The sequence below is a fragment of the Erinaceus europaeus genome, chromosome 5 (assembly GCF_950295315.1).
Source record: "Erinaceus europaeus chromosome 5, mEriEur2.1, whole genome shotgun sequence".
NCBI lineage: Eukaryota > Metazoa > Chordata > Mammalia > Eulipotyphla > Erinaceidae > Erinaceus > Erinaceus europaeus.
Window position 1 is genome coordinate 38,496,850 of NC_080166.1, and position 18,873 is coordinate 38,515,722.

The window sequence follows — 18,873 nt, forward strand, 5'->3', positions numbered from 1 at the left end:
ATCAAGTTTGTTTGTAATCTTATCATAAAATAAGAAAAGTAGTTAACACACATGTAGCAAGAATTGAAGGATAGGATGGATGAAACACTCCACTTTAGTACTGAAATAACCAAAGTAGAATGCATTTTACAATGTCAAGACAGGTTCAGTTTCAGTCTCACTTGCATGATTTGGAGGAACTCTCAGGCAAATCATTATAGCCTCTCCAATCCCATTGTATACAGCCCCTAAGATTTCAAGGCTTTTACTAAAAGGGAGTCATATATGTTAGTCTTCTAAGAAGAGACTAACTAGAATGCTAAGCTATAAGATATCTGGTGGGGTTAAGATTTCAGGTGGGTGATCAAATTGTAAGTAGGGCACCAAAGTAAAAACCCAGTGGTGAGGGGTAGACATGCAGCTTCCTGGGCCAGTGGGGGGTGGGAGTGGGCGGGAGGGATGGGTCACAGTCCTTTGGTGGTGGGAATGGTGTTTATGTACACTCCTAGCAAAATGTAGACATATAAATCAGTAGTTAATTAATATGAGAGGGGGAAAATCAATTGTATGTCTCAAAGTTTCTCAAAAGACAAACTGAATCCTTTTAATATATAGGCTATGTATTTGATATGCGGACTCTTTCAAAAGCCTAGACCAAGTAGTTTAGAAGCATCCAATAGCACAGCTATATACAAGATACTGGATACTGTACAGCAAACCATAACAAAGGGACTTTTCAAAGTTAACCCAATTAACAAATAATGTGATGATAACATTAACTATCGATTGTCTTTTTGAACCCTAAGACAGCAGGAACCTCACATCTCCACTATAGAACCCCTACTTCCCCCAGTCCTGGAACCCTTGGATAGGGCCCACTTTCAAGTATGCATCTCACAATCCAAACCAAATAATATTGCATCTGCCGATCACAACCTAACCAACGCAACGATTGACACCTCAACATGCTTCACCTCAGACTGTATCCAGAGACTTCACGTGTGGAATGACAACCCTTCAGCTTCATTACTCGGTGAGACCTTTCTTTTTATAGTACACTCTAATTTCATCTCAGGTAGTTCACTTTCTAACAAAGTCCCATAACCTAGATATACACCAGTTTCTGTGAGAGAGAGCTTATGTGCACACGTATCCATAAACTACTGCAAAATATATACCTGAAAGCAGAAGTACACTAGAGTTTTCAGTGAGTACCTCCCTATCACTTCCTCTCCACTATTCCAAGCTTGGGATCCATGATTGCTCAACAAATTGTTTGGCTTCATATGTTAACTCTCTTTTCAATCACCAGGTTCCAGATGCCACCAGGATGCTGGCCAGGCTTCCCTGGATTGAAGACCCCACCAATGTGTCCTGGAGCTCAGCTTCCCCAGAGACACACCTTACTAGGGAAAGAGAGAGGCAGACTGGGAGTATGGACCGACCAGTCAACGCCCATGTTCAGCGGGGAAGCAATTACAGAAGCCAGACCTTCTACCTTCTGCAACCCTCAACGACCCTGGGTCCATGCTCCCAGAGGGCTAGAGAATGGGAAAGCTATCATGGGAGGGGGTGGGTTATGGGGATTGGGTGGTGGGAATTGTGTGGAGTTGTACCCCTCCTACCTTATGTTTTTGTTCATTAATCCTTTCTTAAATAAAAAATTTAAAAAAAAAGATTTCAGGTGGGATCCTGGCAAGATGTGACAATATATCACCTCTTTCAGGAAAGTACATGTAATGATCTTAGAAAATTAGCTAGATAGTACTACTCCAAATTTATCATTAATTATTTGAATGTTGTTTAGTGAGAGACAATCTAATTTTTGCATCTTACAATTGAAAGTGTACCCAATTATGAGAAGCAGATGACTCCAGTATAGGCATGGAAGAGCTAATGTTTCTTTGATGGAAGCCAGAGTTTTTTTTAGCATGATGCTCACATGAGAAATTTCATAGTCTCTTTTTAAGACATGGCATGAGGAAATTAGGAAGTAGAGAAGAATTTGTAAAGCAAACCCCATTCCATTTCAGTTTTATAACAAAAGTATGACAGAAAATGAGGACTTCTAGATATAGATCCATTAAAACTAGAAGATTATTATTTTACACTTAATCTAGTGAATTTTGGTGGAAAAGATTTAGTAACTGGGATGAATCACACTGTTCAAAAGGATTCTATTCTTAAATGAACTTTCCTTTATTTCACAATATTTATGTAAGTTCCTCTGATTTGATCTTCATATTCCTGGATCCCCCTTACTTTATTTCAGCAGCTTATCATGTGCAGGATGGGGTAAAGGAGAGAAAATTATGCTTTTTAATAGCATGGAATGGTGATGATAGAGGGGAAAATAATCTTGATCTAAACTATTTAAACAATTTCTGGATTATACCTTCTTATACAGCAATTTTTTTCAAAGAAAATTGTTTTAGCTATACACACCCTTTGTTTAATTCTATGTCAAATAAAAAGAAAGATTGAGGAAGGATAGGCAGTGGAAATAAACATTTATTGAGCCAGGCACTGAGCTGGGGATTTTCAGTAACATGAATAGAAATATAATGATCACATTACAATGGGATGTCTAGGATTTTATTTGGCAAGCATTGTTTTTGGTGTGTGGTAAAAGTAAAGATGTTATGATAATAGCTGTTAGCATAATATCCCATATTATTGACAAATATTTAACTCTTCAGGTTGTCCCCTCAAAATAGAAGAAAAATGAATAAGCATGTAGAAAATGGAAATACAATGTCCAATAACCAGTGAGTCACATAATTAAAAATGCAGGATAGATTTAACCATTAGAGTCTTTGATAAGTATTTAAGGCTTAAAAGAAAAGAGATATAACAATAATACATATAGAAATGAATTTTAAAAATTAAAACAAGACTATTTTTGATATATGGCTGACTTCCTATACCATAAAGTTACTGGTGGCTAAAATCACAAGGGGAATGAAATTGTGAGAAATATGATCATGGGTTTGGGTAACTACATTAAAATGACTTATAGTTAGGGAAAAATCTAGAGTTTTATGATTATTTTTGGTGACTTACAAATTCTTTCTGACCCTTATTTATCAGTTAATTTTTATAAAACATAAAAATAGGTCAGCAAAAACACTTAGCATAAATCTGCAAAATGGTGAATTAGGTGTATTCTAACAGAAAACTAAACAAAACCTCAGCAAATTATTATAATTTCTAATTTCCCACTTCATGTTAAAGAATTTTTGCTGAGCATTTTCCCAGGGAAAGAGAAAGACAGAGGTAGTGGTAGCTTTGAAGATATGGAACCTTACACTATTACACATTTTCCACTTCAATATGGCTTTACAGAAAACACAGATCACCCAACAGGCTGGTTCTTGATTGCTTTGGTATCCACAGGAAACTCTCTTAAATTGTATAAAATGAATAATCAAGCACAGAAGCAAACCTCATGATGCAAATAACACTTAAGAAACTTTAGCGGTCAAATGAAGCAAAACTTGGGGGTTGACTTTTGAACAATTACTAGATTGTACTTTAAACATATATCTCACATCAGCTGTACAATGATGTATTATAATCTGAAGCAAGGATTAAGAAAATCATTAGTACATTCATGGTTTCAAAAGAAAGATATGACTACATTTTTCTCATTTTTTCCCAGACACAAACACAATTATACTGAGATTCATATAGATAGTAAGTCATTAAATAATTTCATTTGTATTACATGATGAGATTCACAATATGAGGATTATATGTTTCAGTGTGTCAGCTTTTGAAACACATAAAATAATATAAAATAACATAAAGCTTACTTTAAATTCAGAAATGCCACATGGCAAATACATGAAATATGTCACTGAAAAATTGTCAAAGTACAAGATGTGACATACTTAATTTTTAAACAATAAGCAGCTTTGAAGGAAAGGACATTAGGACAAGAAAGGGAGGTAGATACTTTAAAAGTTAAAAATCATTTTATGAGGAATTATATAAAGCAAATTATTTTTCAGAGGTATCTTTGCCATGTAATTTTTCAATTTCAGATAACATAAAAACAAAATCTGCCACCATTTATGAATTTTGCATGGAAAAACAAAGTGTATTTTGAAGTATAATTTGTGACTTTCAAAATGTAATTTTATTGTACTTGAGATTAATTATTTTTATTATTAATCACCAGCAGGTAAATAATCAACTAATATATCAAGCTTTTTTCTTATTACTGATGACAGTCTAATTAAAAAGATGTTTTCTACTTTTCTACATCTCAATGATTCCTGGCTTGATATACAATCATGAGTCTAAGTAGTTAACATGGGCAAGAACAGTAGTACAAGTTATTAATCATAAACTCAGGACATTGAATAAATTATAGATTTTCCACACCCACTTAATTCTGAGATTAGTGAGTCAGGCTACTCTTGGGATTTTGTGGAATCCTGAGATGCCTCAAACCTCTGGAGCATCATTTTACATATCTACCTTTCTCCTTTCCATGAAATTAATACTATGAGGGTCTCAGATGAAAAATCATCTTCACCTTCCTGAAAAACAAAAGTCTGGGGAAAGAATCCCTGACTGATTAATTATAGAATACATCCAGAACAAAACAATAAATTTTGCTCTAAAATTAGAATTTCTGGTTAGATCATAAGCTCCAGTAGTCATTATATGTTTTTAAATTTCACCTCAGGACTGAGTTATAAACATAGTTCAAAACTAATAATAGCCTTCAGACTGATTGCATAATTAATGAACAAGAATTTCCAAACCTGAAAATCTCTGAGTTATCTTGTGATCTTCAGCCTAGGCCTTGAAACTTCTGTGGCTGACCGAACCTTTGTGGGATCAAATAATAATGATTTATGAAAAATTTAGTTTCTTACAGTTCTTATAATTGTAACTGCACATAATTAACACTTCAGAAAATATAGGCCCTGGAATGAAAGCATGAAAAGTCCACAGTGCAGAAAATTAAGAAGATGAGTAGCATCTGCTCAAATAGAAATGGTGGTATTGGATCTCTTTTTCTATCTCTTTGAGAATAGTTCTAGCTATGTTATTCACTGATTCTGGTTAAGGACATCTGGATAGTGCTTTCTTGCAAAGAACCTGAGTTTTTGACCTGAATAACTGGGTTCAGGGAAAGATTGTAGAGCTGGAAGGAGTCTTAGAAATACCAATATTCACACCTATGGACATCTAATCTTTGATAAGGGGGCCCAAAGCATTAAATGGAAGAAGGAGGCTCTCTTCAATAAATGGTGCTGGGAAAACTGGGTTATAACATTCAGAAGAATGAAATTGAACCACTTTATCTCACCAGAAACAAAAATCAACTCCAAATGGATCAAAGACCAGAAACAATCAAATACTTAGAGGAAAACATTGGTAAAACACTTTCCCACCTACACCTCAAGGACATCTTTGATGAAATAAACCCAATTGCAAGAAAGACTAAAGCAGAAACAAACCAATGGGACTACATCAAATTGAAAAGCTTCTGCACATCCAAAGAAACTGTTAAACAAACAAAGAGACCCCTCACAGAATGGCAGAAGATCTTCACATGCCATACATCAGACAAGAAACTAATCACCAAAATATATAAAGAGCTCTGCAAACTTAGCACCAAAAAAGCAAATGACCCCATCCAAAAATGGCCAGAGGATATGAACAAAACATTCACCTCAAAGGAGATCCAAAAGTCTAACAAACATATGAAAAACTGCTCTAGGTCACTGATTGTCTGAGAAATGCAAATTAAGACAACACTGAGATACCACCTCACTCCTGTAAGAATGGCATACATCAAAAAGGATAGCAGCAACAAATGCTGGAGAGGTTGTGGGGACAGAGGAACCCTTTTGCATGGCTGGTGGGAATGTAAATTGGTCCAGCCTCTGTGGAGAGCAGTCTGGAAAACTCTCACAAGGCTAGACATGGACCTTCCATATGACCCAGTAACTCCTCTCGTGGGGTTATACCCCAAGGACTCCATAACACCCAACCAAAGAGAGGTGTGTACTCCTATGTTCATAGCAGCCCAATTCATAATAGCTAAAACCTGGAAGCAACCCAGGTGCCCAACAACAGATGAGTGGCTGAGAAAGCTGTGATATATATACACAATGGAATACTATGTAGCTGTTAAGAACAAGGAACCCACCTTCTCTGAGTCATCTTGGACAGAGCTAGAAGGAATTATGTTAAGTGAGCTAAGTCAGAAAGATAAAGATGAGTATGGAATGATCCCACTCATCAACAGAAGTTGAGAAAGAAGATCTGAAAGGGAAAGTAAAAGCAGGATCTGACTAAATTGAAAGTAGGGCACCAAAGTAAAAACCCTGTGGAGAGGGGTAGACATGCAGCTTCCTGGGCTGGTGGGGGGTGGGGGTGGGTGGGTGGGATGAGACACAGTCGTTTGTTGGTGGGAATGGTGCTTATGTACACTCATATAAATCACTAGTTAATTAATATGAGAGGGGAAAAATTAACTGTATGTCTAGAAGTTTTTAAAACACAGACTGAGTCTTCTTAATATATAGGCTGTTTATTTGATATGTGGACTCTCTCAAAAGCCTAGACCAAGTAGATCAGAGGCAACCGGTGGCACAGCTATTTACAAGATACTGGATACTATACAGCAAACCCTAACAAAAGGACTTTTCAAAGTTAACCCAATTACCAAATAATGTGATGATAACATTAACTACCCATTGTCTTTTTGAACCCTAAGATAGCAGGAACTTCACATCTCTACTATAGAGCCTATGTTTCTCCCAGTCCTGGAACCTTAGGATAGGGCCCACTTTCCCTCATGCCTCTCCCAATCAATATCAAATAATATTGCATCTGCCGATCGCAACCTAATCAACACAACAATTGTCACCTCAACATGCATCACTTCAGACTGTGTCCAGAGACTTCAGGTGTGAAATGACAACCCTTCAGCTTCATTACTCGGGTGAGACATTTCCTTTCATAGCATTCTCTAATTCCATCCCAGGTTGATCACTTTCTAACAAAGTCCCAAAACCTAGATATAGACCAGTTTCTGTGAGAGAGAGCATATGTTCACACGTATCCATAAACTAGTGCAAAATATATACCTGAAAGCAGAAGTACACTAGAGTTTGCAGTAAGTACCCCCCCCCCCCAACACTTCCTCTCTGCTATTCCTACATTTGGGCCCATGATTGCTCAACAATTTGTTTGGCTTTGTATGTTAACTCTTTTTTCAGCCACCAGGTTCCAGATCCCATCATGATGCCGGCCAGGCTTCCCTGGACTGAAGACCCCACCAATGTGTCCTGGAGCTCTGCTTCCCCAGAGACCTACCCTACTAGGGAAAGAGAGAGGCAGAGTAGGAGTATGGGCCAACCAGTCAATGTCCATGTTCAGCGGGTAAGCAATTACAGAAGCCAGACCTTCCACCTTCTGCAACCCACAACGACCTTGGGTCCATACTCCCAGAGGGATAGAGAATGGGAAAGCTTTCAGGGGAGGGGATGGGATATGGAGATTGGGTGGTGGGAATTATGTGGAGTTGTACCCCTCCTACCGTATGGTTCTATTAATTTATCCTTTCTTGAATAAAAAATAAATTAAAAAAGAAATAAAACAGAATAGAAACTAAAAAGAAAATAAAGAAAAGGAAATACCAATATTTTAGGCCAATCCACTTAATTGGTGGTTTAATTTATAAGATTTACATAATGGCTTTCAGCCTGCTTAGTGACTGGAATGCAACCTAGACCTATAAATAGAATTGTCACCCCATTACCCTAACTTGAACACTGTTGTTCTTAAGCTGGAAAGACAGAAAAACAACTGTGCTCACTAGGCACATGGACTTCTATTAATGACATTGATGTTGGCAAAACTGGAGATTGTAAACTAAAACCATTTACATATATCTGTACATGTGTACAAACTTACATTGTACATGAATTGTCCTTTTCAGGCCCAAGCATGCAATTCAAAGACATTTATAAAATGTTATCAATATTTTCTAAAATTAAGAGCCTTGAACATGGGTGGCAGGCATATTCTCCAATGCTAGCCAGAGTCAGTTTCTTATAACATAAGTCATTCTATCCATATTACCTCTATGGTAATTTAAACAGTAAATTAAAAATTCAGTAACAGTTGCTGGTTGAACTTCAATCATCTTGCTTTCTGTCTCTGAATTCTCCATTCATTTACACACAAAGGAAACTTTTCTTGCAAAAATAAAATGTTTTTAACAGAAATAAAGGAAGGCACTTTGTATACTTTGTACAAATCTGTTTCTTTCATGTTTACTCTATGGAGATATGGAATACTCTAAAGCAGGGGAAAGTCTTTCTGCAAGCAGTGGGCAACCTTGGGAATTAGATTTCCTCCACAGCCAAACCTAGAGCTCAGCTGCCTCTGTTGTTTCATGAACACAAAGAATTTTCCGATTTGATTAGCTCACTACAGGACAAGGAAGGTGTTAAACTCCTTGATTATGTGCAGGTGGTAAGGGATTCAATTCACCTTGAACTAAACTAGAGAAAGCAAGTTTTTAGTAGATAATTGCCTGCCAGTATTGGTCTTAGGCACTTCGGAGAATTTACCATTTATTAAGTGTCAGTGGCATGGCTGATAATAACTTCTGCTCATATAGAGGTGTCTTATAGTCATATTAACACTGGCAGGAAACATTTTGTAGTTTGGGTCATAAACCTTTAGAAACACTCACCAATTAGCCCTAGCTTCCAAGTGTTTTGTAAATTGACTATTTAGGTTTTTGTTTAATACAAACAAGACTTTTCATAACTCGGACCATAAGGCTATTTTAACCAATTGAGCAACAGTGGTTTGTAATCCATAAAGAGTAACAAACAAATTAGCAAACAAACCAGAATCAGTAGCAATGTGTAAGAAAAGAGATTTGAAACTGCTGAATTTAACAAGGAATGAGCATGGCTTGATTCAGTAAAAGACCACTTTTATGAAAATTAGAACATCTCTAATAAAATTTCATTTTTTTCAAGATATCAAGACTTCACTTTATAAATAATTTAAATATACTTTTAGACTATGATTCTACACTTGAATAAGTTATGAAATGCATGCACATATATTAAGACTAACTGAATGATGATTTTAAAGTCAAATAAAAGCTCATCATTCAAGTCTACTTGAAGGTCAATATTTATTATCAAATTATTTTTGTTGGGAAGTATTCAGTGAGTCATGAAATCAAGGAATTGGTGTTGATAAACAGACTAGAAATTATTTGGTTCAGCATTCCCTTCAGAGGAAAAAAGACCTGGAGAAGGGTATTGAGAAATCTAAGACAATACTGTTTGGACTAGAACCTGGATCTCATGTTCCAGGTCTGCATCCTTCCATTCAATCAGCTGTCTTTGTGGTAGAAAATTTCCTAGACCATGAAAAAACCGATTTAAATAAAGATATTTAATTCATCATAGAATTTTTAGCATATTTACTTAATAAGTGTCTCACTGGTGCTTTTAAGGATTAAGTTTGAGTCTCTTGTCAACATTTTTTTCATTTATGACAAATTATTTGTCAAAATCAGATCAGCTTTGAATTTTCAAAGTGTAAGTTTGATTGATACACATCTTGGTAAAGAATGAACAAGTCTGGAAAAGGTTTAATTTGTATTGGCTTTTGAGGGCCAAGAGTCTTTGGTCAGTGTCTTTCAAGGTGGGCTATGTTCCTGGCACTCTTGAAAGTTGTATGTGCATTTGTAGGTCATTATTTTTATTTATTTATTTATTTATTTATTTATTCCCTTTTGTTGCCCTTGTTTTATTGTTGTAGTTTTTATTGATGTCATCGTTGTTGGATAGGACAGAGAGAAATAGAGAGAGGAGGGGGAGGCGGGGGGCGGAAAGAAAGATAGACACCTGCAGACCTGCTTCACCACTTGTGAAGCGACTCCCCTGCAGGTTGGGAGTCGAGGGCTCGAACTGGAATCCTTACGCTGGTCCTTGAGCTTTGCGCCACCTGCGCTTAACCTGTTGCGCTATCGCCTGACTCCCTGTAGGTCATTATTTATGTGAATCTCAAACCATAAACAGATTTTAAGAGAAATTGTTGTATTCCCCATACATACAGTGTTGTTTAGGGTGAATCAAACAGACTTAAAATTTGCAGCAGAATATTGCTTCCATGCATAAAATAACCTTTAGTAGAGGGCTTGGGAGATATCACAGATATATTGCATAAGACTTGCATGCTATAGAAGTTCTAGATATAATCCTAAGAGCCACCAATAACCAGAGTTGAACAGAGCTCTGCTCTGGTCAAAACAAACAAAAATAACCTTTATTTGAAGTTGTACTGCTTCTCAAATTTCAATGTGAATAAGAATAATCTGGTGATCTTAATAAAGATTTAAATTCTGACTCTGTAGTTCTGGTCAAAGGAGAGTCTGCATTTATAAAGTGTCTAGGTGATGGAACTGCATTATTTTGAATAGTGAGGATCTAGAGAACTGAATAAATTTGGAGAACTTTTCTAGATGCTTTCTTCCCTCTTAAGATATTATTTATACACTGGAAGAAGAGAGCCTCAGAAATATTGCTTTTGCAACTCTGGGCACCTTGGTGGTAATATGTTCATTTTCAAGCATTATACCAACAAGTTTAATTTCTATCAGCACAGGCTTGTTGAGTGGAATTTTTAACTAGCAAAAGTGAGCTAAACTTTTCTATGTTCGGCCATAAAGTGGACACAGGGAATAGATTTGCCAACAAATGGCAAATGAAACAATAGAGGGTTGCAGTTTGACTAATCATGAATACTCTCTTAAAAAAGGGAGATCCAGGCTTTTGACCTTTATTGTGGAGCCTTCCCTGGAAGCTGAGTTGGAGATTCTCACAGCCATACTCAGTCTTTTGTAGCTGTTTTCTCAGCTTCACAGATACTTGATTTCCTGGAAATTAATTTGGACTCCTCTGACATATGTGTTGCCTCTGCCAAGAGCTTGTAAATGAATCTACTCCAGAGTGGTACTAAGTCCTGCCTCTGCTTAAAGACATTTACTATCCCCAATTTCTCAGCAAAGCAAAACCAAATCAAATCCCTCTTTGAAAGAGAATATAGATGTTAACTCTCTCCTTTTTCATGGTAGCTGTATGAAGATTCATCCAGAGAAGCACAGAAACCCACATGCAGAACTGTCACAGAAGTAATTCTGGTCTATGGAGTGCCCTAGACTCTATGTTGGTGACTGTTGTTTATAGTACCTTGGAAATGAAAAATTCAGATAATTCTACACTGTCTTTGAAACTGAATATTGTCACCCACATCATATTTTTCAGTGGGTTTTGGTTGGCATTTTATGTCATAAACAGGAACATATACAAATATGAACTGCAAATATTCTTTATAACTTCACTGCAGAAAACATTGTACCCACTGAATACGTAAACAGCTGTATTGGGAAGATATAAAATAGTCTTTTATTTTACCTAAGTGATAGAAAAATAGTCTTAAAAATACACTGTCAAACTTATGGGTTTATATTAAGTTAGAATTTGTATATACAGTAAGGCAGTATTTCCATCAATATCCTGCTGTGATTATTTTTTTAAATTGAAATTAGTCTTTTGGGATTATTATTTTTTTCATTAAGAGAAGACTAGAGTCTATAATAAATTACCTAGTATATTGGAATGAAGTGGGAAAACATTTTAGAAGGAGTCATGGCATGAGACTTGTTTGTCTCTCACATAAAATTTTCACTTTTCCAAACTACATTCTCCAGAGGATTTAGAATAAAATACAGTTTTTTTGGGGGGGATGTCCATATATCCTAATTATTCTAAGAAAAATCTGGAGGCATCATTTTGATTTGCATATTGGCAATTTACCACTAAGGTAATAGGAACTGATGTAAATAATTTGCTGTGTCTCTGGAATACAGTTTTTTCCTTTTTGACATTGTATTTGGTTAATCCTAATAAAATGTAAGAGGAGTGCAAAGGTTAAAAGTGGTTTTCAAAATTGGTTTTCATGGCATTTTTACCATACCTATCATCTTCCTGTGATGAATGGCTTTGACTATTTCACTTCCTTCTATCTATATACTCAACCATGAAAGGCTTTTCTAGAGGACCTACTTGGTTGGCATAGCCCCTTAGAAATACTAAGCAATGTGCTTTTATTTCATTAAATACATAATTTTAACACTAAAGGCAAAAAAAAGTAAACCTACAAATCACAAGTAGGAAACAACACAATTTGTTCTGGAATCAGCTGTGGGAGCAAGAGGCAACTAGTTGAAAACTGGAGCATGAAAAGTTGTGAACTGTGAGTTTTCATAGTGTCATTCTCACTGCATTCTCTAGTAGGTTGCATCTCATCTACTCTGTAGTGTTACCTGAAAAAAAATCACATTTTAACTGATCATCCCATTCATCAAGTGATCATTGAAATGAGTGCGCAAAACCTGCAGGATCTAGGTAATCCAACCCCCCTAGCTGGAGCCTGCAATTGCTTGGCATCTGAGTGGTAGTGAAAGAGGGAAGCTCTTTCTCAACTTGATTCTGTTGCAGGGTTGCTGGCAAATCCTCCTCAGCTAGTTCTTCAAACAAAGCCAGGTTTGGAGCTCTTGGATCTTGCACTAACACTAGGATATTGTTATCCATCACCCTGGACACCTTAGCGTACTCTTTGTTAGTTTCAGGGGAGCTGGAATTCTCTGCCTGGTCACTGTCCTCTTTGTGTTTGGGGAGTAAGGCCAGTGCTCCATCTTTGTTGACTTTGTGAATTTCCACATAATCCAAGGGTTTAGCAGAGATAAAGGGGGTTTCCTCCTGGGACAGCAGCCATACCCTGGCTTGGTCAGTCTTGGGATGGGAGTTTCCCACCTCCCTCTGCTTAGCTGCAATTCCCTCCTCTCCAGTCTCAAGGGGTTTCTTGTCTGTTGTGTCTAGCAAAGTGACTGGTGCACCTATTGTGCCTGCAGCCATATTACACATGTCAGCAATATTGTGATAAGAAGATCTGTAGTTGTGCTGGCCGGGGGGCTGTGACAAAGGCCATGTTGAAGATTTGGATACATCAGAGTGGAAATAGGGGATCTTGTTTCCTAAGCTTGTGCTCTGGGGGTTCCAGGTGTGAATCACATTTGCTTTGGGATTGTCTGGCTTTTCAGTACCCTCAGGGGTTTGGAATGTTGGGGGGTTGGCTTGGGGTTCTTCACACTTTTCAGACAAAAGGGAAGGGCTGTCGCAGCTGCCTCGGCCTGAGTCACTGTCAGGGTCCAAGTATGTGGGTTTCATTCCTTGACTTGGGTGTTCTTTGGAGTGACCTGGCATCAGTTGCTGGTCCTCACTATCATCCACTTCTAAAAACTCCACCAACAAGTCCTCACAGTCAGAAGTAGGAGGGAAGTCTTGGCAGCCCAGGGCACTCAGCAGTTCTTCAGACTTGCCCTTCTGTTAAAATACAGATACATGCAGGAGAGACAAATATTAGGTTATTTATATATTATTTATTTTATTATTATTATTAAATAACTTCAAAGGTATTTTCATGAACAAGTTTATATGAGTGTGATATTGCACTTATATTTTCTTAGAATATTGTAAATCACTATTAAATAATTAATAAAATGTGTATTTAAAAAGAAAAAAATAATAGCATTTTTATTGAGTCAGTGTTGTCCATCTGGGCTACATAGTAGTCATTATACTAATAAAGACAATCTGACATTCACTTTTTTATAGTGATTTAATATTGATTTACAAAATTACAGGTTAATAGGGTTACAATTCCATAACATTCCCACCACTAGAGTTCTGAATCCCCAATTCCTCCATTGAAAAACACTGCAGTTTTCTCAAAGTTGCAGACATGGGTTAACTATCAGCCTACATTTGTACATAATTGCCCCCCCTTTTCCAGGTCCAGTCCTCTCTTCCCCTCTAAACCACTCATGACATCTACATGGCCCTCCCTTTTCCTTCCTCTCTCTGTGGGTCTTGATGGAGCTGGAATTCAGAGCCCTCTTATTCTCTTCTTCTTGTCAATCCTCCCCTGCTGGGAGCATGGATCAAATTGTTTTGGGGGTGCAGAAGGTAGGAGTTCTGGCTTCTGTAATTGTTTCTCCACTAGACTTGGGTATTGGCAGGATTTGACATTCATTCACTTTAACAAAGTTTAATTATATAATTTTATGACCTATTCATCTGTCCACCATTTTTATTATCTTATTGATAAAATTGAGGTACAATATTATTATGTCTATAATTTTTTCACAGTATTGGATCTTGTATTCAGAAGTGACATGCCACACTCCAAAATTTTTATTTTTATGCATATCCTTGGAGCTGGACTACTATTCTAACACAGTCATTTTCTGTTTCTCTTTTTAAAATTTCTTTATTGGGGAACTAATGTTTTACATTTGACAGTAAAAACAATAGTTAATTTGTACATGCACAATATTTCTCAGTTTTCCATACAACAATACAATCCTCATTAGGATGTATTTGTCATCTTTTTTGGACCTGAATGCTGCCTCCCACTCATCCTAGAGTCTTTTACTTTGGTGCAATATGCCAATTCTAGTTCAGGTTCTACTTGTGTTTTCTCTTCTGATCTTCTTTTTCAACTTCCGCCTGAGCGTGAGATCATCCCATATTCATCCTCTGTTTCTGACTTATTTCACTTAAAATGAATTTTTTTTCTGACTTATTTCACTTAAAATGAATTTTTCAAGGTCCATCCAAAACTGGCTGAAAGCGGTGAAGTCACTGTTTTTAATAGCTGAGTAGTATTCCATTGTGTATATATACCACAACTTGTTCAGCCACTCATCTGTTGTTGGACACCTGGGTTGCTTCCAAGTTGTGCTACTACAAATTGTGCTGATAAGAACATATGTGTACAGATCTTTTTGGATGGGTGTGTTGGGTTCCTTAGGATATATCCCTAGGAGAGGAATTTCAGAATCATAGGGTAGGTCTATTTCTAGCCTTCTGAGAGGTCTCCAGACTGTTTTTCACAGAGGCTGGACCAATTGACATTCCCAACAGCAGTGTAGGAAGGTTCCTTTGATCCCACAACCTCTCCAGCATTTGTTGCTGCTACCTTTTCTGATGTATGACATTCTCACAGGAGTGAAGTGGTATCTCATTGTTGTCTTTATTTGCATTTGTCTGACAATCAAAGATTTGGAGCATTTTTCATGTATTTCTCGGCCTTTTGGATTTCTTCTGTGGTGAATATTCTGTCCATGTTCTCTTCCCATTTTTGGATGGGGTTATTTGTTCTCTTATTGTTGAGTTTGGCAAGTTCTTTATATATTTTGGTTACTAAACTCTTGTCTGATATATAGCATGTAAAGGTCTTCTCCCATTCTGTGAGGGGTCTCTTGGTTTGGGTAGTGGTTTCTTTTGCTGTGAAGAAGCTTTTTAATTTGATGTAGTCCCACAGGTTTATGCTTGCCTTAGTATTCTTTGTAATTGGATTCATTTCATTGAAGATGTCTTTAAAATTGATGCAGCAAAGAGTTCTGCCAATAGTTTCCTCTAAGTATCTGATAGTTTGTGGCCTAACATCCAAGTCCTTGATCCACTTGGAATTTACTTTTGTATTTGATGAAATATAGTGGTTCAGTTTCATTCTTCTGCATGTTTTAACCAACTCTTTCCAATGCCATTTTTTTAAAAGACTCTGCTTTCCCCATTTAATAGTCTGAGCACCTTTGTCAAAGATCAGATGTCCATAGGTGTGGGGGCTTACTTCCAGGCTCTCAATTCCATTCCACTGGTCAGTGTGTCTATTCATGTTTCAGTACAAATCAGTTTTGATGACAATGGCCTTTTAATACAATTTGAGACCTGGGAGTGTGTGTCTATTCATGTTTCAGAACAAAACAGTTTTGATGACAATGGCCCTTTAATACAATTTGAGACCTGGGAGTGTGATGCATCCAGTTCTGTTCTCTCTTCTTAAGATTGTTTTCGTAATTCTAGGTCATTTCTAGTTCCAGATAAACATTTGTAGCATTTGTTCTATTCTCCTAAAAAATGTGGTTGGGATCTTGGTGGGCATAGCATTAAATTTTATATGGCTCTGGGAAGTATATTCATTTTAATCATGTTAATTCTTCCAATCCATGAACATGGAATATCTTTCCACTTCTTTGTGTCTTTTTCAATTTCCTTGAGTAGTGACTCATAATTTTCAGTATACAAGTCTTTTACTTCTTTGGTTAGGTTTATTCCTAGATATTTTATTATTTTTGTTGCTATAGTAAAAGGAATTGATTTCTGATTTCATCTTCTTCTAACTTAGTGTTTGCATAGAGGAATGCCACTGACTTTTGAATGTTAATTTTATAGCCTGACCTTACTGTATTGCCTGATGATATCCAAAAGCTACTTGCTGGATTCCTTAGGTTTTTCTTTATTTTTATTTTTATTTTGAGAGAACTGTGATAGGAAGTAGGTGAGGAGGGTATCTATGTCTAAGTAGACACTATTTCATTAGAAACTTTATACTGACTCACTACAGACTATTGTGTATTTTTGCTTTCAAGTATATATTTTGCCCTAATTTATGGATACATGTGAACAAACATATGCCCTATATCATGGGACTTAGTCTATATCTAGGTTTTGAGACTTTTTTGAGACTTTCTTAAACTTTTTCCAGTGAACCTCCTGGAATGGAATTTGAGAATACTATGAAAGGATAAGTCTCACTCGAGTAATGAGGGTGAAGGGTTGACATTCCATGCCTGACGTCTCTGGACACAGCCTGAAGTGAAGCAATGCTGAGGTGGTACTCTTTGTGTTGATTATGTTGGGATCACCAGATGCAATATCATTTGGTATGACTTGAGAGAAGTATGCAGTAAAGTGAGCCCCACCCTAGAGTTTCCAGGACTGGGGGAATATAGGCTCTAAAAAGGAAGCAGGAGATTCCTGCTGTCGTAGTGTTTAAGATGACAATAGTTATTGCTATAATCACATTATTTGGCAATTGGGTTAACTTTGAAATATTCCTTTGTTAGGATTTTCTGTATGATATACAACATCACCATAATTTATGTCCTTTGACATTATTTGTATATAGCTGTGCCACCGGTTGCTTCTGTTCTCCCTGATTTAAGCTTTTAAGAGAGTCAACCTATCAAAGACTCAGCTTATGTATTAAAAAGACTCAGTCTGTGATTTAAAAAGTTTGAGACATTCAATAAATTTCCCCCCCTCATATTAATTAAATAGTGATTTATATGACTACAAATTGATAGGAGTGTACATAAACACCATTCCTACCACCAAAAGAATGTTGAACATCCACCCTCACCCTCACCCTCAACCCAGGGATTTTTTTTGGTGCCTTACTCCAAATTCAGTCAAATCATGCTTTGAGTTTCCCTTAGTTTTTTTTTTTTTTTTTTTTGTCCTTAGGTTTTTCTATGTATACTATCATATCATCTGCAAGTAGGGAGAGTTTGACTTCTGGTTCAGTTGGTATCCCTTTAATTCCTTGCTCCTGTCTTACTGGTATGGCAAGGACTTCCAACACTATGCTGAATGATAATGGTGATAGTGGGCAGCCCTGTTTAGTACCTGATCTGAAAAGAAATGTTTCCAGTTTTTCACCACAGAGTATGATGTTGGCTGTAGGTTTGCTATATATAGACTTCGTTGTCTTGAGGAATTTTTCATCTATTTTTTTTGTAGTTTTTTTTGTAGGTTTTTGGGTTTTGTTCACTCTTTTGAAGAACCAACATTTACTTACATTGATCTTCTGTATGGTTTGATAATTTTCAATGTTATTTATTTCTGCCCTAACTTTAGTTATTTCTGTCCTCCTGGGTGCTTTAGGGTTCCTTTGTTGTTCTTATTCTAGGTCGTTAAGGTGTGCAATCAGGCTGTTTATTTGTGCTTTTTCTTGTTTCCTAATGTGTACTTGTGCGGCTATGAACTTCCCTGTCAGTATTGCCTTAGCTGTGTCTCAAATATTTTGATAGCTTGTCTCTTCATTTTCATCGAACGCTCAAAACATTTTGATTTCTTCCTTTATTTTCTTTTTGACCCAGTAGCTGTTAAGTAGTGTACTGTGTTTATTGTTGAGTGTTAGTTTAATTCCACTGCGGTCTAAGAAGATGCTTGTGATTATTTCAATGCTCCTGAATTTGCTGATGCTGTGTTTGTGGCCTACCATATGGTCTGTCCTTGAGAATGACCCCTGTGGGCTTGAGCAAAATATATATTCTGGTTTCTTGGGATGAATGACTCTGAAAATGTCTAATAGTTCTAGTTTATCTGTCTCCTCATTTAGCTCCCTCATTTCTTTATAGATTTTCTGCCTGGATAATCAGTCTAGTTGAGAGAGTGGAGTGTTAATGTCCCCTACTATTACTGTGTTGCTGTTAATATATTTCTGTAGCTTTTTCAGTAGATGTTTGATGTAGTTTGATGGCTTCTCATTGGGTACATAGATATTAATAATTTTTAAGTCCTCTTGACACAGTGATTTTCTTGAAGTCAATTCTTGATTATAATTTCTAAGTATATGTGCATAAGTATAATGGGAAAACAGCAGAAACACACACACACACACACACACACACCACAAGTGTCAGAGTAGTAAACCAGGTGTGCGACACCTGAGACCACAATGCTGTTGTTTTCAGGACATTGAGACTCACTGGCTGAAGGGCTCAGAGTATTAACCTCCTAACCTCATTCACCACTTTCTAGATAGAATTTGCCAGTACAAAACCAATTTTAATATCTTCTTTCTCCTCAATCTCATCTCCTTTCTCCTTCCTTTCTTTCTCCTCTGATCCTGCTCTCTCCTTTGACTACTTTTCTTTTCTTCTTTTTCACCTATATTTTCTTTCTCCATCACTTCCTCTAC

The 18,873-nt window shown here is 36.8% G+C and overlaps 1 protein-coding gene across 4 annotated transcripts in view; it reads right to left on the reverse strand.

The window, feature by feature from the left end:
- Window positions 1-2,472: 2,472 nt before the first annotated feature.
- Window positions 2,473-18,873, reverse strand: part of PRLR (prolactin receptor) — a 290,378-nt gene continuing 273,977 nt past the window's right edge. For 3 of the 4 annotated variants that reach the window (XM_060191219.1, XM_060191221.1, XM_060191220.1), the window contains one exon: window positions 11,425-13,427. In XM_060191219.1, the coding sequence (XP_060047202.1) occupies window positions 12,414-13,427 (1,014 nt within the window). In that variant the 3' untranslated portion in view covers window positions 11,425-12,413. Of the gene's footprint in view, window positions 4,542-11,424; window positions 13,428-18,873 lie in introns of those variants that run through there. The other variant, XM_060191222.1, reaches the window with a different exon arrangement.